A 23,544-nucleotide genomic window follows, 5' to 3' on the forward strand; every position below is an offset into this window, starting at 1 on the left:
CCATTGGAGCCCCCCACACCAGCCCTCCGCAACGTGGAGCCGCATCTCGGCCTTGGCTGTCCATCGTCTTCTTGGGGCGGGGGGGAACGAAATCTGCCGCTCCAAAGATCTGAAGCGCTTCAAATCTTTACTGCCGAGGTCCAGGCAGCGATGGGCTGCGCCCCGGGGCGACGCGAACAGAGTCCGTGGGGACCTGGCGCTGGGGGGCACCCCCGGCACCCCAACGCGGCGGCGTCCTCACGGCTGGGGCTGGTACTGGCCCTCGGTGGCGGTGAAGAAGTCCTCCAGCACGCTCTTCATGTACTCGAAGGTGGGACGTTCCTCGGGCCTCTCCTTCCAGCACTGCCTCATCAGTTCGTACAGCTCCGGCGGGCAGTTGTCGGGCTGCGGCATGCGGTACCCGCGCTCCAGGTTCTGAATCACCTCGGGGTTGGTCATCCCTGCGAGGACAACGCGAGCGGCGCTGGGTTGGTTTGCAAATCCCGCGGGGGAACCTCCTTCCCCTTCTCCGAAAGGCTGAGGGAGCTGGGGCTCTTGAGCTTGGAGAAGAGGAGACTGAGGGGTGACTCATTCATGGGGATCGATATGGAAAGGGGGAGTGTCAGGAGGATGGAGCCAGGCTCTTCTGGGTGACAACCAGTGACAGGACAAGGGGCAATGGGTGCAAACTGGAACACGGGAGGTTCCACTTAAATATGAGAGGAAACTTGTTCCCGGTGAGGGTGCCAGAGCCTGGCCCAGGCTGCCCAGGGAGGTTGTGGAGTCTCCTTCTCTGCAGACATTCCAACCCGCCTGGACACCTTCCTGTGTAACCTCATCTGGGTGTTCCTGCTCCGGCGGGGGGGTTGCACTGGGTGAGCTTTTGAGGTCCCTTCCGATCCCTAACATTGATTCTGTGATTCTGTGATTCCTCCCTCTGAAACCCCGGGTGGCTTTTGGGCTGGCCACGTGCATGGGGAAGCGGTTGAAACCCTCGCGGGCTGGCGGGGAAGGGAGCCAAGCTGGGGCGGCTGGGCCGTGTGTGCGTGCGGGAGTGCATGCACACGCTCGCGGGTGTGCGCTTGCGTGTGCGCGCGTGTGTTCCAGCCCTTCTGCCGTGCAGCTGCTGGGAAATCCTGACCTGGATACGGGATCCGGCCGTAGGTGACGATCTCCGTCAGCAGGATGCCGAACGACCAGACGTCGGACTTGATGGTGAACGTCCCGTAATTAATCGCCTCCGGCGCCGTCCACTTGATGGGGAATTTAGCCCCTGGAAAACAGCAGGAGGGGAGAAAATAGAATGAGAAAATAAAACGTTACTGCTGAGCTGGAAGCATCCGTCTCTGTTTAATGTGATGTGACAACCCTGAGGCAGCCTCTGTCCCCCTGTACGCATGGGGACAAGCTGGGTTTGGTGGTAGCCAGTCCCCCCGGCCCCCACTGCGTGTCTGGCTACAGAGCCCCCGGCGTGGGCCAGCACGCCCGTTCCTGCAGTAGCCACCAGATAGGGCTGTCACCCCACCGAAAGCAGGGTGGGGAGAGAGATGGAGGGGGGAGAAGGGTATCTGCACCCCCCCTGCTCCCCTTTCCTGGGGTACACACAGTCCTGCAGCCCCGGGCACTGCAGGGAACCCCAAAACAGGCCCGGGGGGGTGTGTTCCTTCCCCTGTGTCCCTGAGCTGTGTGCACGCCAAGAGTGGGGCTCAGCGGGGGCACGCGTGGGGTCCGGGCAGTGGGGGACGCACCCTCGCGAGCCGTGTACTCGTTGTCCTCAATGAGACGCGCCAGCCCGAAGTCGGCGATTTTGCAGCACAGGGTGTCGGACACGAGGATGTTGGCGGCCCGCAGGTCGCGGTGGATGTAGTTCCTGGCCTCGATGAAGGCCATGCCCTCAGCGATCTGCCGTTTGGAGAAATTAATTGCAATTAACAGCCGCCAGCCCAAGCAGGGCAGCTCTGACAGAGCCTCCCGGTCACTCTGTCCCCCCTCACCTGCGCGGCCATGTCCAGCAGTTTGTTGATGCTGAGCTTGACTCCTTCCGAGGTCTTGAGGAAATCCACGAGGCTGCCTGCAATGGAGGAGGAGGGGTTGGAGCCTTCTCCCAAGGACCAAGGGACAGAACGAGAGGAAACAGCCTCAAGTTGTGCCAGGGGAGATTGAGGTTGGATCTTGGAAGCAATTTCTTCCCCAAAGGGCTGTGGGGCACTGGAACAGGCTGCCCAGGGCAGTGCTGGAGTCACCATCCCTGGAAGGTTGAACAGACGGACATGAGGTTCTCAGGGACATGGGGAAGTGCCAGGGGTGGCATAACGATTTGACTCGATGATTTTGAGGGGCTTTCCCAACCAAAATAATTCTGTAATTCCAAGGCAACAGGTCTCAGCAGTGAGCAGATACACCGCTGGATGGGAACAGCCGGGAGCCAAAGGAGCACGCCTGGGTGCCCTCACCCTTCTCCATGTATTCGGTGATGATGTAGATGGGCTCCTTGGTCACCACGGCGTAAAGCCGCACCAGCCGCGGGTGCTGCAGGTTCTTCATGAGGTTGGCCTCTGCCAGGAAGGCGCTGGGCGACATGCTGCCCTGCTTCAGGTTTTTGATGGCCACCTTGGTGTGGCCATTGTAGAAACCTGTGGAGAGATCAGAGAATCAGAGAATCATCATTTTGGTTGGGAAAGCCCCTCAAGACCAAGTCCAACCATTAACCCAATCCTGACACTAACCCATGTCCCTGAGAACCTCATTTCGGCGTCTGTTCAACCCCTCCAGGATGGTGACTCCACCACTGCCCTGGGCAGCCTGTTCCAATGCCCAACAGCCCTTTCTGAGAAGCCAGCCAGGAGCCCTGTCCCACAGCCAGCACCCATGGGAGCCAAGGCAGGGACCCCGGTCCAGGGGGCCCAGAGAGCAGGAGCTGCTTTTGCAGCTGGGTCACCACGAGCGTGGCACCGACAGCCACACCAAGGGCAATGTCCCTGCAGAGGAAGCTCCCCAGTTTCACCCTGACTCACCCATCCAGACTTCTCCAAACTGCCCCGCTCCCAGCTTCTCCACCAGCTTCAGGGACTCCCGCGGCACCTCCCACTCGTCCTGCCACCATGGCTTCTGCGGTTTCTGGGTCCGGCAGGGTTTGCCAAGGCGGGTGCACAGCCCGTCCGAGCTGCCTGTGGTGTGGAGACAGGCAGAGCCAGCATCAGCGTGGGCAGGGGGCACGAGGTGCCTGGCACAAGCTGGTGCCTTTGCTGAGACACGCACAGCGGTATGTCCTGCTCATCCCGTCCTGTCCCACCCCATCCCATCCTCACCCCATCCTAATCCTTATCGCATTCCCATCCCTATCCCTTCCCATCCTAATCCTTATCCCCACCCCTTCCCAACCCATCCCATTCCCATCCTCATCCCATCCCCATCCCAATCCTTATCCTCATCTCCATCCCTTCCCAACCTATCCCATTCCCATCCTCATCCCATCCCTTCCTATCCCAATCCTTATCCTCATCCCCATCCCCATTCCCATCCCCATCCCATTCCCCACCCACAGGCAGGACCAGCCCCTGCATGGTACACACGTGTGTAATACTCCACCAGCTCGTGCAAGCTGCTGAAGGTGATGCGGGGGGAGATGTAGTACCCCCCATTGTCCATGTTGCGGATCTTGTAGTGCTTCACCGTCTCGCCCTGGTTCTGGTCGAAGTCCCTCACCGACAGCGAGTAGGAGCCTGAGGAGATGGGGGACCATGTGGGTGTGGGACCCCAACACTCCTGTGCTTCCCAGGGCCTTTCCCAGTGCCCGCGGCAGGAGATGCCGGTGGGTCCCACGGGACGGTACCTTTGGAGGTCTCGCTCTCCCGGATGAGGAAGGAGCCATGTGTGTTGCCCGAAGCCAAGAGCTGCCGCTCCGCATCCTTGCGGCTGATGTTTTTGAAGAACCACCTGGGAACATGGGGCAGGGTTAGGGCCGGGGAGGGACTCAGGCCAACTTCGCCCACCGGCACTCAGGGGATGCTCCTGGCACCTTCCCTCTCCACCAGCGCAACTCCTGCCAGGACACGGCTCCTACTCAACCCCTACTCACGGCTCAGGCTCCAGGCTGTTCACCGTGGCCACGAAGTTGTAGGGGATCAAACCCTCCTGGCCAGTGGTAAGCGATTGCGCCTTCCACCACTCCCCACTCCTGCAAGGACACAGTGAGTTGAGACACCCTCAGCTGCCGGGACCCCGCACAGACCCCCTGGCAGCACCGAGACGCCGGCCGGGGAGCCGCGGGGTCAAGCCGGGTGCTGGGACACCATCAGCTTGCTCACTCTTCCAGGACACGGAGCTTCTCGCCCTTCTGCAGCCCCAGGTCCCCGTGGTGTTTGGGCTCATAGTTGTACAGGGCCACCACCAGCTTATCTGGGAGGACAAGCGGAGCAACAGGGTGGCCATGGCCAACTGGGGGGGCGTCCACAGCCACCTCCCACCACGGCTGGACCTCACCTTGCAAGGGGGAGCACGGCGGAGACGTGCCCTCGTAGGACACCAGAGGGTCTTGCACCTCGGAGTTGTTGCGGATCAGCTTCTGCAACAGGACAGGGAGCCCCATGAGCCCTCGTCTTCCTGGGGTTTGGCCACCCCACGGCGACCTCTGGAGGCGTTTGGCCACTGGGATGGGGGATCCACTCGCCCCCTCCTCACCTGGCGCTTGTTGTTGGGCTCGATGGGGTAGTTGCAGTGCTCGCAAATGTCGATGTTCTCAATCCAGTCCTCGTCGTAGTCCGAGCTGCAGCAGCAGCCCATGGTGGCTGCAGGGGGGCGAGAGGTGGGGAGGGAAGGTTTGTACACCCCGGTTTGTACCCTCCCCATCCCCGCGTCCCACACCGCAGGGCCCGTCCTGCACGCTCCCCAGGTCCTCTGCTGAACTGGGGGCATCCCCTGACTCTCACCAGCCATCTTTCCTCCTAATTCTGTTCTGGCTTTGTTAATTAAAACCACTGAAGGCAATTAGTCCCCAGCCTGAGGCTGCCGTTCCCCAGCAGCACAGCCTGGCGTGTCCTCCATCGCCAGCCCCCTCCCACCCTGCAGCCCTTGGGCTGATCCCTACGTTCTCCATCTAGAGAACAATCTCATCACAAATATCCCGTTAGCAACATCCTTGCACAGCCCTGCAACGCGTGTTTTACAAGGTTTGGCTGGACCAGACACCTCCCCGGCCCTAAAAGCAGCTCCTTGGGGTCAGAGGCGGATGCGAGCGCTCCCACACCCACGCTCTATCACCTCCGATTTCCTTCTCCCCCCCCAGGCTCTCTTTGGGCCCCTCCGGCCTGTGCATTCACCCCATCACTGTGCTTCTGTTTCTCCTGCATCAGAGATGTCCTTTAACCCCCATCCCTGCTCAAGGATCCCTCGTCCTCAACCACTTACCCTAAAACACCAAGGACCCCCTAATCTCAAGAGTCAGACTTGGCCACGGTGACACCAACCGGCACAGAGCCGCGCCCCGGGGTCCCCAGCACCGTGGCAGCGATGCCACCAGTGTCGCGTGGGCTTTCTCGCCTTTCCGTGAAAGCCACGCGTGACACGGAGCCGGGAACCCGGCAGCGCATCACACGGAAAGGGCAGCCCACAGCCCTGGAAAAAGCTTTTCTGCAGAATCCCCCACGCCTACGACACCAGGATTTCTCCCCGCCAACACCTGGACCCCAAAAATTCTTTTTTCCTGGCTCTGCCCAGCACTTTTGGGGGATCTTTGAGGTTTCCGCAGGCACCGGGTGTCAACAACCCTGCAGAGAAGCCCCGCTCTCCCAAACCTGCCCCCAGCCCTTCGAACGCCTTTACCAAAGGCAAGCGGTGCCAGGAGGTGTTTTTTCCTTCCTGCCCAAAGCTGGGGTGGGGAGGGAGGTGCTGCTATTGTGCCTTTTTTTTCTTTTTTTCTTCTGTACTCAAGCCACAGCATAATTTCCACCGAACAGCCGTTTCACCTGCGCGGTGCGAGGGCCGCACCGGTGAACTGGGGCGTTTGAAGTCGGGTTTTGTGACTTGCATCTGTGCAACCGAATTTCTCGTGCGAAGGCTGATGGGGAGGGATGTGTAGGCACCCCCTGCCCCACTGTGTCCCTGGGAAAGCATCTGCATGGGTGTGCACGCATGTCCTCGCACAACCACGGCTGTGCCTCTCCGCGGTGCTGCTCGGGAGCGTCTCCAGACCCCCGGTGCTTTCTGGAGGAGCTGCCCTGCGCTGCCCCTTCCGCACATGCTTCTGTGGCTGGGGCCGGTTGGTCTGTTCACAAGTGTGGGCGGGCGTGAGACTGGGTTGACCTTGGCCTTGATGCTCTACAAGGCTCACCGGGGTGCCCCAGATGTCCCCAAGCCAGCTGTGACCCAGACGGTCAGCCCTGCACTGGCGTAGCACGCAGAGACACGAAGGACCGTGCCCTCAAAGCTGCCATCACAGCAGGGAAGGGTTTGCCTGAGACGACACTAAAACCCAGCGGATCTCAGTGTCTGACCCCCCCAAACCGGGCAGTGGACCCCACGGACCAGCCCTAAACCGCTGCCTGGCCCTAAGCCGCTCTCACCCACAGCGAGAGCCTGGCCCTGGGGACAAAACTCACGTTTTGCCCCGCAAATGGGGGGTCGGGGAGAGCCCCGCAAGGGGACTGGTGCTCCCACCCCAGGCGGGACCCCCAGATGGGCAGATGACATTGGGACAGCGGCTGTCACCCCAACTGGGAGGCCACAGGGGAGCGGGGAGCACAGCCCTGCTCCCCCCATTGCTCAAATCCCCCCATCTCTTGCATCCCCCAACAGCAACGAGCCCAAACCCCCATTTCCATCCCTCCGCAGGGCAACCTCGCCGAGTGCAACGGGACCCCCCACCCTCTGCAAGCACCTGGGTGTCCCCAGCTCCCACCCGTAGGGTATAAACCCCGCACCCCCAGGTCCCCTTTACCTGTTGGCTGCAAGGCGAGGAGCAGCAGTTCTCACACTGCCATGGCCCAGCGGCAGGGGGGAAGGCACCGTCCCCGCTCACGTCCTCGCCATCCCCGGCAGGAGCGCGATGACCCTCTGGGGAGCAGAGACGAGCCCCCCGCACGCGGGCGCGCGCTCCCCGCCGCCGCCTGCCCTGGTTTCCTGCCTCATGAGCAAACTCTAGAGAAGCTGGTTCACAGCTCGCGCACAACCGCAAGAGCTAGTGACAAACCCCGATGGCTTCCTGCCATCCCCGGCGCCAAGGGTCCCTGTGCTGGGTGCCACCGATCCCCAGGGACCAGGGGGACGAGGGGATGCTGAGCCCTTGGCTGGTGGGGGAGCAGGGTCCATGGGCTGGGGATGCGCTGCGAGGGGCCAGCGATGGGCAGGGGTTTGTCACCGGCTAGCTGAGCCCCCCCGTCCGCTGTGCTGTCCCCTCCCTGGCGCTCAACGTAAGCAGGTGAGTGGTGACCATACACCAGCTGTCCCCAACCCCATCAGACCCTACGCAGGTTGTGGGACCCATCCTGCACCCCACAGCCCCCACTTTGGTCATCGCCACGAGGTCACCCCAGACCCCAAGAGCTGCGGTGACAGTGGCTGAAGTTGAAGGGACACGTTGTGACCTGGCCCGGCTGCCAGCCCTGTGTTTTTGGAGGCAGCTCAGAGCAGAGCAACCACAACACTATTGTCTTGGCTTTTGCGATCAAACACGAAGCCGCAGGTACCTACCGGCTGCTCTGCGGAGACACAGGCAGGAAGCCCAGCTGCACCGGGGGGGCTGCAGCAGCTGAGGGGGGCACCATGATGGCAGCACAAGACGCAGCATCCACCCAGGCAGGGACATTTCCCAGGGGCAGCCATGCAGCCCTGTTCCCATCGTGCTTGCCAACACCATGGGCGCCCTTGGCAAGGGGTGGTGGGGACCGTGGCCAGGCCCTGGGCTGTGCCCCAGCCTCGGGGTGCACGTGGGGTTCTCCCCATGTCCCATTGGTACCCTGGGAATGGGAAGCAGCACCCAGAACTATCCCTGGGTCACCCCGTACCTTTCCTGGCAGCACTTGTAAAAAGTCGCTTCTGTGAAAGTCGCATCCCAAGGAGGCAACTGCTTTTGTAAAGAGTTCGGTGCTAGTGGAGGAAGGGAAAAAGCCAACAGCAAACCCAGAGCTTGCTTTTGTGTTGCCACCTCTGGCTGGCACCACCCCCGGGGTCCCTCCTGCCCCCCATGCAGCGCTGTAGGGGTCAGGAGATGGGGCAGGATGGGGACACGGAGGCTGCCGAACCCTGAGCACAGCCCTCGGTACCTCCTGCCCTCAAGCCTGAAAAATAACGCCTTGATTCGCAGCCGGGTCGCTGACGAGCGTTTCCTGCAGCAGCGCAGCCTGAGCACCCCCCCACTGCCAGGGCACCTGGGGAGGGGCTGGCAACAAGGTCCTTGAACCAGAGACACCGAACCCTCTGGCACGGCACCATCCCGCAGCAGAAACCGGTGTGAAGCCACCCACTCCGTGAGGCAGATCCCCGGGGAGCCGCTGGGGAAGGTGCAATGGCAGCACCGTCCCTCCTGCCACCCTCATGTCCCCATAGTGAAGGGCCAGGAGCTGCATCTGGAGGCACAGGCAGGTGCCAGAGTGCTTGCAAAAAAACCATCAGTTCTCACCTTCACCTCCTTTTATTCCTCCTCAAAGGGCTGCCCCCCACATCTTCCACTGTGGTTGACCCCACCATCCTTAGGGACAGAGCAATGGGTGTCCCAAAACACCCTGTGCGCAATGGGGATGGTGGCATTTCCCATGGCATTGGCATGACATTGCCCCCGGGCAGGGCACCGCAGCTCAGCACCACCTGCCCCGAGGGAGCTCAGCCCCGGCAGCAGCTCCGCAGTCCCCGAGGAATTTTGTGAAGGATCCGTGAGCCCCACAGGTCCGAATGCACCCATGGGTGCCCCCAGGCTCCTGTCCGGGCTCTGCATTCAGTGGTCTGTGGGTTCCCACCACACTCAACACAGGGAGAACCGCCGGGAGTTGATGTTCATGCGGGTGACGCCGATGTGCTTGAGTGGCGTGGAGAGCAGGAAGGCGGCCTTGGGCGGGATGTTACAGAGAAGGTCTGAGTCTTCCTCGCAGCCCTCGAGGCCGAAGGTGGCATCGTCCAGCATCTCCTTGTGCTGGTGACAGGCCTGTTCCACCTTCAGCCGGTGCAGCTGCGCCCGCAGGCGCATCAGTTGCTGTGCCAGGCGCTGGTCCGCAGCCTGCATCTCCTGCTGCGGGGGACACGGGCATCAGGGACCAGCCACCGGGATGCTGGGCTTGGCCAGGACACAAACCCACCAGGGACAATGCACACAAGTGGCCCTGGGATCAGGATGGAGCTATGCACACAGTCCCAGGGCTGGCACAGGGTTTGTGCCAGGGTCAGATGGGTTTGTATCTGCGTGGCTGTGCTGCCGGTGTGACCACAGGAAAGCCACCGTGGCTGTGCCACGCTAGTGAAGTCCACCACAGCCATGCCACCAGCAGGGCAGGCAGGAAGGGGTGACGAGTGCAGACCCGTGTGCCCCGGTGCTGTGCAGGGGACACGGGCAGAGCTGTGGCACCGCAGAGCCATGTGCGCCTTGCAAAAATCCACGTACGCCAGCCGCGCTGGGCGAAGGCGCAAAGCGCCATGGCCGGAGCACCCTGGCCATGACACATCCCAGCACTGCTGCGTGAGGTCGGGCTGCAAGCGCTCCCTGGGCACAGAGAAGCCCCCTGGCCCCATCCCCATCCTGGGGCTCAGCCCTCACCCATCCCTCATCCACCCTTCCCACCAGCAGCTACTCACCAGCTCCATCCTGAGCCACTCCAGAGCCGCTTCCACGGTGGCAAAGCCACAGACACCACCATCCCACTGACCCTCGGGGCGCCCAGGGCCCTGCTCTGCCGCCCGTGTCCCCGCAGGGGTCCAGCTGCGCCAGGGCTGCCCCCGCACCCGCGCTTCCCACTCCAGGTAGGATGGTCTCCGTGTCTGCAGCTTCAGCTTGGCCGCCAGCGCCTTCACGCTGGCCAGGCTCTCTTCCTCCCAGGTGGGCTCCTCCTCACCCAGCTCCTTGAACTTCAGCTGGCCAAGGGCCATGGTGGCACCCCCAGAGCCCCCCAAAACCCTCAGATGACCTGTCCCCCCTCAAAGCCCCCGTGCAAGGAGACCCTTTGCCTCCCTGCAGGCACAAGAGAAGCACCCTGGCCACAAACAAACACCCACCCACCAACTCCCCCAGCTGCATCTGAGTCCCGGCTATTTATTCACTCCCAGGACAATCAAGGTTGGGGACGCCGAGGACAATTCTAACGGGCAGGAACTTTCCTTATCCAGAGGAGTGCAAAGGAGGGGGGGTTCGGTTTTGTTCAGCGACGGTTTTTTTGTGTTTGTTTTTATTTTATCTTATTTTTTCCCTTTTCTTTTCTTTTTTAGCATTATTGTCTCCAGCTGGGAGGGGACTCCCAGTTCCCGGAGAGGAAACCGTCACCGGGCCGTCCTGGCACGGAGGAGCGGGGACGAATTATCATCATCCCCGGGCGCCACCGCCCCCCCGCACCCGGCCGGGCCGGGGGGGACCAAGAAAAGCCCAAGGAAGGAAAACGAAACCGGGGCGGGGGGGACGGGGCGAGGAGCGGGGGGACAGCTGGGTCCCCATCGCGGGCGGGCCGTTAAGGTGGAACCGGGTCAGGATCCACCGCTGCCCGGGGCGGGTGCGGGGGCTGCGGCCGTGGGTTGCGGGTCTCGCCTGCGCCCCACAGACACCCCCTGCCCCGGGGACAGCCCCCCCCGTCCCCTCCAGCCCCCCCGGAGTGGTCCCCAAAGCCCCCGCGAGCAGCGCCGGTGCTGCGCTGCCACTGCCCGTGTCCCCTCGCCTGTCCCCGTGCGTGTCCCCGTGCGTGTCCCCTCGCTGTCGTACCCCACGCGGTGTCCCCCCGGCCCCTCCTGCGCCCCCAGCCCCGCGGAGCGGAGCCGCCCCGGCCCGGGCCACCTTAAATGCGACATCCGCTGGGCGCGGAGCGCTGCGCCGAGCCGCTGTCCCCGCCGGGCTGTGCGGAGCTGTGCGGGGCATCGCCCGCGTCCCTGCGTGCACCCCAAACCCCCGCGTGCACCCCGTGATCCCTGCGTGCACCCCGAGACCCCTGCATGCGTCCCTGCTTGCACCCCGAGGATTCCTGCTTGCACCCCAAGACTCCTGCTTGCAGGCTGAGGTCCTTGGCTTATGCCCCGCAGTCCCCTGTTTGCACCCCACAGTCTCCCGCTTGCACCATGAGGTCCTTGCTTGCACCCCAAGATCCCTGTTTCGCGGCTGACGTCCGCTGCTTATGCTCAACTGTTCCCTCTTTGCACTCTGAGCTCCCCTGTTTGTACTGAGGTCCCCTGTTTGCACCCTGCTTGCACCCCAAGGTCCCCACCTGCACCCGAAGGTCCGTGCCTGCCACCCAGCCTGAGCAGGTAAGCACAGGGGTGGCACCTCTGCCAGCTGCTCACCCTCCTCCTTGTCACCCAGCACCAGGCAGCCCGTTCTGCTCCGTCCCTGGTCCGGGTGGCTGTGGCAGAGCCCCCGGGACCCTGGTCAGGCTGGTACGGGGGTCTGGCAGCTGTCACCATACAGCCCAGTGTGACAGGCCCCAACACGGGCAGGAAAGGACCCAGAGGTGCTTCCTGCAAAGCAGCAGTTGCGTGTTCACCAGCCACCAAAAGTCCCCTCCTTGCAGCACAGCCAGCATGAGACACCCGGTTCAGGGTCTGGGCACTGCCAGGGAGCGCAGAGCCAGCTCAGCCCCCTCTGCCCCATGCCTCAGTTTCCCCATCTGCAATGACAGCATTGCCGGGGGAAGAAATAAGTCACGCTGCCCTGCGTTTTGCTCCATATGCTGTAGGTGACAATGTAAACACGAAGAGGGGGGTGAGGCCACAGGACCCAGCGTGACGCAGAGGGAAGAAGGGGTTTCCAGGCTGGGCTGTGCCGCTGCACGTTTCCCCTTTCTCCCTCCAGCCTCGCGGCAGCTGCCGGCAACAGGTCCCTGTGGCTGGCAAACTACGCTGGGGCTCGGCAGCCACCGGCACCGTCATGGAGTTCTCCGAGCTGATCAAGACGGCGACGGTGGAGAGCGTGCTGCTGTCGTGCACGGGGATGCCGACGGTGAAGGGCACCCTGTGCATCACCAGCCACCACCTGCTCCTCTCCTCCTGCCCCGGGGGGGACGCCCAGCCCGGCACCGTGGAGCTTTGGCTGCTCATCCGCAACGTGGATGCCGTGGAGAAGAGGTGGGTCTCTCCCTGTGGCCGGCTCCTCACTCCCTTCCAGCAGTGTCACCCCTGCCGTAGCTTGAGGCTGTTCCCCGCTGCTGTCTCGGTGTCCACGGCAGAGCGTGGCCACCCCACGGTGCTGCCCGCCGAGCCTCATCCCTCCTCTGCCCCACGGCCTGCGCCAGGGATGCTGGCGGCACCAGGCGTTGATCTCCTCTTCTCCTCCATGCCTCAGAGTACAGAATTTAGGCTGGTACCAGCCCCCCAGGACTAACGGCTCCCCACTGGACACCAGGTTCGGCTTTTAACGCTCTCTCAGCTCTGCTAACCCACCCAACTTTGTGCTAACCACCGTGGCGTCCGCCAGGCCCTGAGCAGGGCAGGGAGATGGTGGAAATCCTGGCTTCAGACATGTGTGCCACTGGTGCTGGATGAGACCCAGCAATTTGGCACGGGCACAGCCCTCCCGCATTGTCCTACTCAGCTCTCCTTGGGGCAGAGGGCAGCTCGGCACTGTCGCATGTCTGTCTGTCTGTGTGCATGGACCTACAGCCAGCCCTGACCCTCCTCCTGCCTCCCCCAGGCTCGCCGGCTCCTCCGGCACCATCACGCTGCGGTGCAAAGACCTGAAGGTGCTGCAGCTGGAGATCCCGGGCATGGAGGAGTGTCTCAACATCGCCAGCTCCATCGAGGTGGGGACCCGGGCGGCCGGGGAGCAAAGGGTTGGCAGGAGCAGGCGGCTGCCCGCGGTGTTTGCTCTCGGTCTGTCATTAACGTGGGTAAACACTCAGCTCCCGATCGGCGTTGGCACAAGGTGACCACGGGGCTGGTGGCACCAGCACCTGCCCGCCCAGCCCTCACTTGCAGCTGGGACACGGCCAGGAGCGGGGATCGTGTTCGCAGAGCCTGCCCTGGGGACGCGGTGGGGACATTGCCATCCGTGACCGGCTCCACCTTTGCTCCCTCCACAGGCCCTCTCCTCGGTGGACTCTGTGATGATGATGTACCCGTTCTTCTACAGACCGCAGAGCCTGAGGCTCGAGGAAGGATGGCACCTCTTTCCCCTCAAGCGGTACTTCCAGCAGATCGCCTTGCAGGTGAGCCCGGAGGGGAGACACCCAGATGGGCTTGGGGGGACAAAATGACCTTTACCGGGTGCCCGCTGGGGCTCACGCTGCACCCGAGGCAGCCCCCAACCCTGCATCGCCCCCAGACCAGCCAGTGGCGGCTGAGCCACGTGAACCAGGACTTCACCACCTGCCCCACGTACCCTCCGGCCGTCATCGTGCCAGCGGTGGTGGACGATGACACCCTTCGGAAGGCTGCCCGGTTCCGGCAGGGTGGGCGATTCCCCGTCCTCAGCTATTACCACCCCAAAAAGGGCACCGTGAGTCCATCTCCCCATCCTGCTCCTTGTCCCCTCTCCCACCACCGCCAGCCCCAGGACAGAGGCAGCTCAAAGCCCCCCAACCCGCGGGGTTCCCCCGGTGCCGCCCTGCCCCGCAGGTGATGCTCCGCAGCAGCCAGCCGCTGACGGGCCCCAACCGAAAGCGCTGCCGCGAGGACGAGATGCTGCTGGGGACAGTCCTGGACAAGGGAGAACGGGGCTTTATCATCGACACGCGGTCAGCCCAGGCAGCAAAGCAGGCTCGGATGACGGGAGGGGGAACAGAGCCCAAATCTTCCTACCCGCAGTGGCGGAGGCTGCACCGGCCCCTGGAGAGGTGAGGGGCTGTGCTAAGCTTTGGAGCTCTCAAGACAACAGCGTGGGGACTCCAGCCTCCCAAAAAAAGCCTTGCCAAGCCCCTGACCCCATTTTCCTCCCCTCGCAGAGGCCGCCCGCTGCAGGAGAGCTTCATGAAACTGGTGGAAGCCTGCAATGACACCTCCGCCACCATGGACCGCTGGCTGAGCCGCCTGGAGAGCTGCCGCTGGCTGAGCCACGTCAAGGCGGCGCTGAGCACGGCCTGCCTGGCCGCGCAGTGCGTGGACAGGTGAGGGGGGCTGCTGTCCCGCTTTGCCCCCGTCAGCACTCTCAGCGTGGCACAAACCTCGGGCATCGCCCTGACTCTGCCCGCAGGGAAGAGGCCACCGTGCTGGTGCACGGGGCAGAGGGGACGGACACGACGCTGCTGGTGACGGCGCTGGCACAGGTGATCCTGGACCCGTCCTGCCGCACGTTGCGGGGGTTCCAGGGGCTGCTGGAGCGAGAGTGGATTGAGGTGAGACCCGTGTTCCCAAGGGGGTAAAGCCGAGCCCAGCTGGACACCCCCAGATCCCCCTCACCCCGTTAACCCCCCGGGGGGTCCCGCAGGCCGGTCACCCCTTCCACCTCCGCTGCGCCCGCTCTGCCTCCTCCCACGCCCGGCCGAAGCAGGAGGCGCCGCTTTTCCTGCTCTTCCTCGACTGCGTGTGGCAGCTGAGCCGCCAGTTCCCCTTCTCCCTGGAGTTTGGCGAGCGCCTGCTCCTCATCCTCTTCGACAACGCCTACGCCTCCGCCTACGGCACCTTCCTCTGCAACAACGAGAAAGAGAGGCGAGTCGGGGGAACGCGGGGACAGCGCTATCCCTTTGGAGCAATATCACAGTCACCACTGTGCCCTTGCGTAGACCCTGCAAAGCGAAGCCATCCCGGTCACAGCTTGGGTCAGATTTGTCCCCAGCAGGGACTGAAACGCGTCTGGACTCTCCCGCAGGTGCCTGTGTAAAGTGAAGGAGAACACACACTCCCTTTGGGCCTGGCTGAACCAGCCTGCGGAGAGGACGAAATACCTGAACCCCCTCTACTCGCACAACCCCCTGGTCATCTGGCCCTCCGTCGAGCCCCAGAGCATCCAGCTCTGGCAGGGTAAGCCAGGTCTAGCGCCCCCAAAACCCAGCTTAAGCTCTGAGCAGGGCAGTTTGAGGGAAAGCGGCTCTGCTGTTCCCTTTCTCGACAGGGCTACGGCGCGGCTGAACTAACACACAGCCCCTTCTCTCCAAGGTTTGTTCTTCCGATGGATCCGTTCATCCCAGCACCTGGACGAGGCCTGGGCAGAGATCCAGCGGTTGGTAGAGAACAACGACCCCCCTGCCAAGGAGGGCGCGGGGAAGAGGCTGAGCCAGTCCCTCTCCGACCCCACTGCTCAGACAGAGAACGAAAGATGAACGGCAGCACGGGTGACTTGGTCCCCATGGGCTGCGGGGCCCAGGTGATGCTGTTGCTTTGGGGGGGAAGCGCTGTGCGGGACACAGGCCCCGTGGGACAGCTCAGGGAGCAGGGACGGAGCCCTTTTCGCAGCCTCTGGGCTGCACAGACTGAGCTTGTTTCAGTAATGTGCTCTCTCTCGCAGCCCGCGCCTGCTTTTCTGCTCTCACGCAGGGGCAGGAGCAGCCCTGCTCCCTCCCGCTCTTTCCCCAGTGGGATTTTGACAGCTCCCAAACAGCAGGCACAGCAAAAACTACGCATCGGAACACACCCAAACCCACAACACCCTCTCCACAAAGCGCACGCCGGCTGCAGTTTAAGCGTTGCATCCATCACACTGAGCCAGCCCAGGAAATCTGCCCTTGAACCCAGTTTCGAGGAAGGAAAGAGACACAAACCACCCCTCCAGATAGACAGACAGACACAGAAGGATGATAATTCACAGCACAAGCGAGTGCTAGCACAGGAAATAACTGTTCCATGAGGAAAGCTGGCTCGGGGTCAGTCCCAGCAAATAAATAAAGCACCAGAGCCGGGCGTGTGCGTGTCAGCTGGAAAACAACAACTTGCTGCTGCACATCCAGCCTGTTCACACCTCAGGGCTGGAGCCGAACGGCAGTGGCAGATCCACCCGGGAAAAAGTGAACGTGGTGCAGAGAGAGTCTGGAGTAATAGCCCCGGTGGGGAGCAGGGCACTGCCAAAAGAGCCGGGAACACAAACCACTCAAGTTAATCTTGTTCCAGACCAAAAAAACCTCAAAACCCACAGAGGTGCTTTTACTTGTGTTTATAAAAGATTTCTATTTATTTCCTGATGTTTTTTTTTCCTCCCCTGGTGTATAAATAAGCCAAACAGGGCAGGAAGTGGCATCCCCAGGGGCAGGCAGGCAGCTCAACTCCCGTCCTCGCCTTTGCTGCTGCTCATGAAAGCCAGTCCTGCCCTTTTGAGCCGGTTGGGTTTCTAACTCCCCACCTTCCCACAGCCCCCGAGTTTGCTGCTAACTGCTTCCTGCTGCCCCCGCTGGAGCAGAGTGACTTCAGGCCTTCCAACAGTTCTGTGCTGGGTTTAAGCTTCAAATTCAAACTCAAAGTACTGGGGATCGAAGTAATGGATGCGAACGTAGCCGTCCTCGCCCCCGCTGCTGTAACTGTATGGGAGGAAAGACAATATAAAGTCATCAATGGTGTCAGGAGCTCAGAGGTTTGTACCAGTATCGGAGTCTGTTCTCACAACCCCCTCCAAAAACTAATAAAGGAGTCGCAGGACAGAAAAAGTATCAGTGGTGCAGCCAAAATGTGCAGCGGGGTGTAAGGGTGAACCCCCCGGCAGCGGGGCTGGAATGGGAGAATTAAGGAAGGTGCTGGCTCCAGTCCCTGTCAGCCCAGCCCTATCCTAACCGAGAGTTGGGCTGGGCTTAACTGGAGCCCGGTGTGAGACCCTCCAAGATCCTCACCTCTTCCCGTCGGGGTGAAAAGCGACACTGTTTATCGGACCAAAGTGACCCTTCACTCTGCCAAACTCTTCTTCAAAAGCCAAGTGGAAGAACCTGGGTGAAAAAAGAAGATTTAAATTCTCACAAGACATTGGGAGCCTGGTTAGGGACACAATCAGGGTTTCCTCAGAAAAGCTCTGCAAGTTTAACGACTCCTCCAACGCTGCCAGGAGTGAGACGCTCTGAGAACAGCAGCCCTGGGCTGTGAGGAGCCCTCCCGGTGAGGATTCAGCCCTGTCAAGAGGAGAAGAACCAACCTGGCCTCAAATTTGCCAATCCTGGTGGAGGTCGTGGTCACATCCATGGCCTCTTGCCCACCACCGAGCACGACCTGCACAGGAGAGAAGCACCAACACGTCAGTGCTGCTTCCTCCTCACCCAGCAGATCCTACAAACTCAGGAGTTCCCGCTTCCCAGACACACTTTTTTAAAAATCAGAGGACCCAAAGCCTCATGCCCTGCACCAAACCGCAGGAGAGTCCCCCAGACCCAGCCCACAATCACCATTTTTAGCTGGACTGGTGACACTCTGTCTTCCAGCGACAACGCAGGAGTCACAGTGAGACTGTTAAAATGAACGAGCTCATTCTTACATGATCAAAAATGGGGGAGAGGGCAGCAGAGTTCACCGGTCGCTCCGTCCGGAACGTCTTCAGATGCTCGAGCGTCGTGCAGTCAAACAGCTGGAAGGGACAAGGGAGAGAGTTATTCTGCAGAAGGGCTGGCAGCTCAGTTAACTCCTACAAATCTGTTCTACAGTCACTCATGGGCATCCAAATCCTAAAAAAAACCCATTTCCCCAGAATCCCAAAGTCCTGGCCTATGGTAAATCTCAAGTCTATGACCTTCTGGAGGCAGCAAACTGCAGATATATTTTGGCAAAGTTGTTTTCAATGCTCAGGCATTAATTTAATGTGGTGGTGCCTCCCCTTTCTCACTGAACTTTCCCACTAAGCTTTAACTTTCTGCTCACTCCAATTCCTAAGGCGCAAACGGCTCCGAGCAGAGGCCCTGCGAGCAAATATCCCCAGTCCAGTCCACGGCACTTCTGCCGGGCGGCCTCACCTTGGCTGTGTTGTCCTTGGAGGCAGTGATGAACATGGTCATGTCCCTGGAGGTCTGAATGTCGTTGATTTGCTTGGTGTGCTCCTTGATATTTGAGAGCTGCTCCCCTGACTGAAGGGGAAAGGTGGCAGTTTCAGCATGTTGGCAAGGGAAGTGAGCGCACACATGACTTCTCCATTCAAAATAATTTAGGAGATCGGGGAATCACAGAATTGTTTGCAAAAGAGTCTCAAGGTCATTGAGTCCAACCGCTCCCCCACTCCTGGCACTACCTCATGTCCTGAGAACCTCTTCTCCGCATCTGTCCAACCCCTCCAGGGATGGTGACTCCACCACTGCCCTGGGCAGCCTGTTCCAACGCCCAACAGCCCTTTCTGGTTATTTTAACTATCCTTCCACAAGGCTGCTGGTTTGAGCCAAAACCCCATATTCTGTCCCATGACCACCGCAGGAACACGGCGACATCCTCCCCCAGGTGCAGGGAGATGCTGTTTTTATCAGCCTGACCTTGGCGCTGAACTGGTTCAGCTCCCCGTTCTCATGTCCCGCGATGATGAACTCTCCCAGAGGGCCCCATACGGCACTGGTGATTTTAGAATCACTGCAGGGGATTTTCATGTAAGGCTCATTGTTCTCTGCGAGAAGGAAGGAAGGAGACAGACAGACAGACACAGTGGCACCGGCTCCGGCGATCAACGCTTCCCCCTGTTCCCGGCCGCAGGCGCTGGCGCGGATTCCTCACCGATCTGGCTGGGGTCCCGGAGGTCGAAGAAGCTCACGAAACACTGATATCCCATCTGCTTGTCCGTGGAAAACATGATGATGTTTCCTCCAAAGTCAAAGCCGCATGTCCTCACTGCTGAGCTGGTCTTCACCAGCGCAAGCTGTTTCCCTGGACACAGAGCAGAAAGCGTCAGCTGCTTTGCTGAAATGTTTTAATGAAAACGAGAAGCTGAGCGAGGACAAGAGCATCAGGTGAAGCTGACAAGCAGGTTGGGTGACCTGCAAGCACCGAATAAATTCGCTAAATATTCCCTAGAAACCAGGCATGTGCACAAACCCTCCCCTCCAGCAGCCCAAGCCAGCGCTCAGAGCTCTTCCAGAGGGGAGAACAAGCAGATGTGACGCTGCTGCCATGTCCTTCAGGCTTCGCAGCCATCATGGCAGGACCGAGCCGTGACACAGACACGGCTGTGCAGGGAGGGAAGAGTCTCACCCGTCTCGCAGTCCCAGAGCCGGCAGCTGTTATCCGCAGAGCCAGTTAGCACGTGTCGTGTGTCCCCTAGGTCACCCGTTAAGGAATATCAGTACGTTCTCAGCTCCAAAAAGCCGCTAAACTCCCAGAGAATATTTATATGCAAGATTAAAAAGCCACATTATACAGAGATCGGACAAGTTCCATTCCAGGACCAGCAACACTGCAGTACAGACAGAGCCCGAGTGCTCCCACTACAAAACCAACAACTTTCCTCTTGAAATATTGAAGAAAAGGCTCCAACTCCTGCATTAATGCAACCTTTGCGCATTTTTGTCTCTGATACCTGCTGCCAACATTGGAGACGGAAAACCTTGTGCAACTTGGGCGCTTTCCCTGAGCTCCCAGGGCCAACACAGCAAGATTGACAAAGCACAAACACAAGGGGACGGGACACGCTGCCCGCACAGGCGATTCCAAACAGCCTGGGAGGAAAAACACCCAAAAGATGGAGCGAGGGAAAGACAGCAGAAGAGTTAAACACACTGTATGGCCTCCACGCTCCTCTTGGAGAGGAATCAGCTCAAGTGAGTCGCTGTAAAGCAAAGCACGGGACGGACAAACCGGTTTTTGTGACTAAAGGATACAGTCTGCATCCACGCACCAGACGGCTCCCGTGTGGCCGTTGTAGGTGCCGAGCCGCTCTCCGTTCACCGAATACCAAACGTTGACAATCTGGGAGAAGAAAACAACCGAACACCCCTCTCAGATGGAATAATTAACGGGACTGACGAAGTATTATGGTGGTGGGGGTACTGCACTCACGGGATCCTTGGCCACGGTGAAGAGCAGGTCTCCCTCCCGGTTGTACTTGATCTGCGTGATGGAGCGTTCATGGCCCTGCAGCAGGATCGGTTTCTGCGAGGGGGAAGACGCCATTTAATGTTTCAGAGCGGGAGAGGCCTTGGCCCCCGGGTCGGGGCTTCTGGGTGGCGGGAGGGGGCCGGGAGGCGGCGGCCGCCGCCTCCCGGCCCCCCTCCCGCCACCCAGAAGCCCCGACCCGGCGGCTCTGCACGTCCCAAACACCGATAACAACCCCAATCCCGGCCTCTGTCCCGGTCCCGTTCTCACCATGGCGGCAACACTGAGGCGAAAGAGAGACCGGCGCGTCTCTTCCGGTTCACAGGGTGAGCGGGGCGGAAACACGTCACCGTTGCTATGGCGACCGCGGGTGAGCTTCCGGGATGGCATGGCGGCCGCTCCCGGGGAACGGGGCCTTGAAACCACCGCCGGTTAAGGGGGATTCCGTGAGGGGATATGTGGTGAAAAGCGGGAGGGGGGGTTAATTGAGCGGGGAACGGGGCTACGGGGCGTGGGGCCGCCTATGAGGGGGGGATGTGGCTGTGGGTTTGGGCTGTGAGGCCTCCCCTGAGGAGAGAACATGGCGGTGGGTTTGGGCCGTGAGGCCCAAATAGGTAACAGATAATTATAATAATAATTATTATATTCCAGGGTGTTTCAAAAGAGATGAACCCAATTTCAAAGCTGCGCGATTTCACATTGGGTCCATCTTTTTGAAATAACCTGTATAATAATAACATTTTATACTATATAAAATGTGTACTATGTAAGAATATATAATATAGAGAGAATATACAGGCATATAATTCATAATACATAATAATTATTACATATTTACTACTTATTGTTTGCTATATTTTATATTATTTATATTATGTATTCTAATATCTAATATTTATAATTATCACCTATTATTATAATTATTGCATTATTATATTATTATATAAAATAATACTTTATATGACATTATATATCATATACTGTACATATAATAATTATTATATGATAAAATTATATAATAAGCAATAACAATAATAGCTGTACATTTATATATTCTTTATATATTTTATACATATTATTAGTGACAAGGCTGCTGGGGGCTGTCCCTGGGGAGTGGCACTTGTAGGAAACAATCACCTTGCCAATATAACAGGCCCGGGCAGGATCTCTCAGCAAAACGTATTTTAATAACTATTTTGCAAGACCGAGTGTTCAACCTAAAGGCAGGCATACGGAACAGGGCAAAAAGCCCCTGCTTATATCCCCCCTAATCCCAGCTGCAATTTCCTTCCCCCGTTCCCCCCTGGTTGGTACTGCAGGGTTTACAGACCACCCGAGCCTGCCTCAGTTTACCTGTCTCATTCATCTAATCCTAACAACCCCCTTCCCCTTATCAATCTATTTAAAATATGGATTCCTGGCTCTTTGGCAGATCTTCCCCCTAGATTGATTTTTTTTTTTTTAAGTACAGGTATCAGTTTGCATTCCGGGATAAGTTCAAAGAGACTTTCTTTTACATTAAGGATTCATAGTTTGATGTCTCTCAGTCCTCCCCCCTGGTCTTGCAAAATCGTTAATAAAAGATGCTTTGCTGAGAGATCCTGAATGGGTCTATTCTATCGGCAAGATGATAGTTTCCTACACACTGAGCCCGGGCTGTGCCGCAGGAGAGGCGGCGGCGCTGGTGCTGGTGGCCGTGCTGTGGGGCAGCACCGGGCCGTTCCTGCGCACTGGCGCGGCGGGGCTGGAGGGGGTTCGGCACCAGGGCCGCCTGCGGCAGCTGTTGGCAGAGATCCGCTTCCTGGGCCTCAATTACAAGGTGAGACCCTGTCCGGACTTTTTGGTGTCAAACTGCCTTTGGGATCGTTGCTGTTTCATTCTGCACTTGATACTTCAACTGTTAAATATTCCACCTATCCTCAGAATTCTTTATCCTCCGTTATATTTCATTTAATTGCCTGTAGCAGTGCTCTTCCCATGCAAAATTGAGGCCAATTTCATAGGCAGCAGGTCATTAACCCTCATCTTTTGCATGAAATGAGCACAGTGTGCCTTCTGCCGGCTGGGGAACTAAGATATTGAGCAGCTAGTGACTGGCAGTGTCACCAGTGTGCCGCGTTTCTGTTGCCAAACAGGGCGAGTGGGTCTGGGCTCCTTCGCTGCCCGCTCGCTAGGGGTGCACAGTGGGTTTGCAGGCAGGAACTGACGGGTTTGTGGTTTTTCTGCAGTACATGGTGCCATTTCTGCTCAATCAAGGTGGATCTCTCCTATTCTACCTCACCTTGGCATCCGCAGGTCAGTTCCCATTGCTTCTGTGGAGTGGGTTGATTGGGATTTTGGGGAGATTGGTGCTATTGATTACTCTGGTGACTCAACTAAACATCAAGCAGCTGTCTTGTAATGATCACCAATAAAACACGTTTTACAATTTGTACAAGATTATAAATTTTGTGTCAAAACTGTCCCATTTCAGATCTGTCCCTGGCAGTGCCGCTCTGTAACTCCCTGGCGCTGATCGTCACGCTGGTGACTGGGAAGATTCTGGGAGAGGATGTTGGTGGTAAAAGTAAGTTACACTTAAAACATTTCCCCACGTTGTCTCCTGCATCTATTTGCTGACTTAACAGCATGGGCTACCCTCTGCTCTCCTGAAAACCAGCAAATACCCTCGCTTGTTAAGTAGTAGCTCTTGCTACATGGCAGGAAACCTGAAAGCTTAAAACCACCAGGACCTGGGGTGATAGCTGTAGGAATAAAGTGTTTTTCAGAACTCGCCGTATCTATTCAGATATTTCTGCCGCCCGATTTACCGTGACATCCCAGCATCGTGTATTGAGCGACGAGAAGCTCTGACTGACCGGAGTTGAATTACACACGTTCCCAATACGTTATTGCTCGTTTCTGTAGGGGCTGTGGCAGGAATGCTGCTCACCATCCTCGGGGTCACGCTCTGTGTAGCTGGTTCGTGAACGAGATGTGATGAGAAACAGAGAAAGAGAACCTGTTCACAGGTAACCACCGCGGCTGACGTGAGAATTCTGGCCCACCAGCGGACACTTTGGCTCAGCTGCGCTTAGGAAGCTGCATTTTGACACATGGATATCAAAAAAAAAGTGAAAATGCAGACTGTATTCCCTGAACGCTGGGGCTAACAAGGCCTGTTGCAAGGACATCCAATTTCATGTCTTGAGTTAAGGCATTTTTCCATCTGTGGATGTTTCAAGGCAAGGATGACTGAATTGTCTTGTTCAACACTGGAAGGATAATAAATGGTTAATAAATGGTTCAGCGGGAACTTCTGGGACCGTTTTTTCTGTAGAAGGAATCTGGTTAGGGAATGTCCTTTTTGTGGCCAAGCACGTGACAGTGGCTTCCAGCCCCACACTCAGCCGTGACGTCCCCACTCACGCTGCATAGCCCTTACACCGGGGTTACCGCTTCGCTTTTCTCCACGGAGTCTTGCAGAGTTTCCCTCATCTTTAAAATAACTACAGGGCAAAATACCAGGGAGATCACAAAAGAAACAAAAAAATTAAAATCTTT

General features: G+C 58.8%; 5 protein-coding genes across 10 annotated transcripts; 2 read left to right on the top strand and 3 right to left on the bottom strand.

Annotated features, from left to right (window-relative positions):
- Window positions 1-174: 174 nt before the first annotated feature.
- Window positions 175-4,761, bottom strand: LCK (LCK proto-oncogene, Src family tyrosine kinase). 4 transcript variants are annotated; one of them, XM_065650335.1, is made up of 12 exons: window positions 4,660-4,761; window positions 4,462-4,540; window positions 4,287-4,377; window positions 4,058-4,156; window positions 3,812-3,915; window positions 3,552-3,701; window positions 2,994-3,146; window positions 2,433-2,612; window positions 1,974-2,050; window positions 1,728-1,881; window positions 1,121-1,252; window positions 175-440 (listed from the first exon to the last, which is right to left on the bottom strand). In XM_065650335.1, exons 1-12 carry the CDS (start codon window positions 4,759-4,761, stop codon window positions 238-240), a joined length of 1,524 nt encoding a protein of 507 aa, XP_065506407.1. In that variant the 3' UTR covers window positions 175-237. The 4 variants fall into 4 exon arrangements, with proteins under 4 accessions (XP_065506407.1, XP_065506406.1, XP_065506408.1 ...); XM_065650334.1 differs by having other exon boundaries at window positions 4,462-4,543; XM_065650336.1 differs by lacking the exon at window positions 2,994-3,146 and having other exon boundaries at window positions 4,462-4,543.
- A 3,871-nt stretch (window positions 4,762-8,632) lies between these two features.
- On the bottom strand, window positions 8,633-10,064 carry FAM167B (family with sequence similarity 167 member B). Its single transcript, XM_065650715.1, has 2 exons — window positions 9,757-10,064; window positions 8,633-9,196 (listed from the first exon to the last, which is right to left on the bottom strand). Exons 1-2 carry the CDS (start codon window positions 10,045-10,047, stop codon window positions 8,933-8,935), a joined length of 555 nt encoding a protein of 184 aa, XP_065506787.1. The 5' UTR covers window positions 10,048-10,064; the 3' UTR covers window positions 8,633-8,932.
- Window positions 10,065-10,906: 842 nt separating this feature from the next.
- LOC135997605 (myotubularin-related protein 9-like) lies at window positions 10,907-16,201 on the top strand. The gene is made up of 11 exons (XM_065650309.1): window positions 10,907-11,403; window positions 11,948-12,219; window positions 12,785-12,893; window positions 13,173-13,298; window positions 13,415-13,588; window positions 13,708-13,925; window positions 14,034-14,195; window positions 14,282-14,423; window positions 14,516-14,736; window positions 14,897-15,048; window positions 15,184-16,201. The coding sequence occupies exons 2-11, from the start codon at window positions 12,023-12,025 to the stop codon at window positions 15,345-15,347; spliced, it is 1,665 nt and encodes a 554-aa protein (XP_065506381.1). The 5' UTR covers window positions 10,907-11,403; window positions 11,948-12,022; the 3' UTR covers window positions 15,348-16,201.
- EIF3I (eukaryotic translation initiation factor 3 subunit I) lies at window positions 16,155-20,427 on the bottom strand. The gene is made up of 11 exons (XM_065650310.1): window positions 20,272-20,427; window positions 19,966-20,058; window positions 19,788-19,875; window positions 19,162-19,227; window positions 18,688-18,837; window positions 18,453-18,580; window positions 17,946-18,056; window positions 17,474-17,563; window positions 17,138-17,211; window positions 16,842-16,934; window positions 16,155-16,535 (listed from the first exon to the last, which is right to left on the bottom strand). Exons 1-11 carry the CDS (start codon window positions 20,389-20,391, stop codon window positions 16,454-16,456), a joined length of 1,095 nt encoding a protein of 364 aa, XP_065506382.1. The 5' UTR covers window positions 20,392-20,427; the 3' UTR covers window positions 16,155-16,453.
- On the top strand, window positions 20,380-23,296 carry TMEM234 (transmembrane protein 234). 3 transcript variants are annotated; one of them, XM_065650314.1, is made up of 5 exons: window positions 20,380-20,432; window positions 21,669-21,820; window positions 22,230-22,296; window positions 22,475-22,567; window positions 22,909-23,296. In XM_065650314.1, the coding sequence occupies exons 1-5, from the start codon at window positions 20,390-20,392 to the stop codon at window positions 22,968-22,970; spliced, it is 417 nt and encodes a 138-aa protein (XP_065506386.1). In that variant the 5' UTR covers window positions 20,380-20,389; the 3' UTR covers window positions 22,971-23,296. The 3 variants fall into 3 exon arrangements, with proteins under 3 accessions (XP_065506386.1, XP_065506385.1, XP_065506387.1); XM_065650313.1 differs by having other exon boundaries at window positions 20,382-20,462; window positions 21,629-21,820; XM_065650315.1 differs by lacking the exon at window positions 20,380-20,432 and adding an exon at window positions 20,535-20,615.
- The last annotated feature ends 248 nt before the right edge of the window (window positions 23,297-23,544 follow it).

Source organism: Caloenas nicobarica, chromosome 23 (genome assembly GCF_036013445.1).
Source record: "Caloenas nicobarica isolate bCalNic1 chromosome 23, bCalNic1.hap1, whole genome shotgun sequence".
Taxonomy (NCBI): domain Eukaryota; kingdom Metazoa; phylum Chordata; class Aves; order Columbiformes; family Columbidae; genus Caloenas; species Caloenas nicobarica.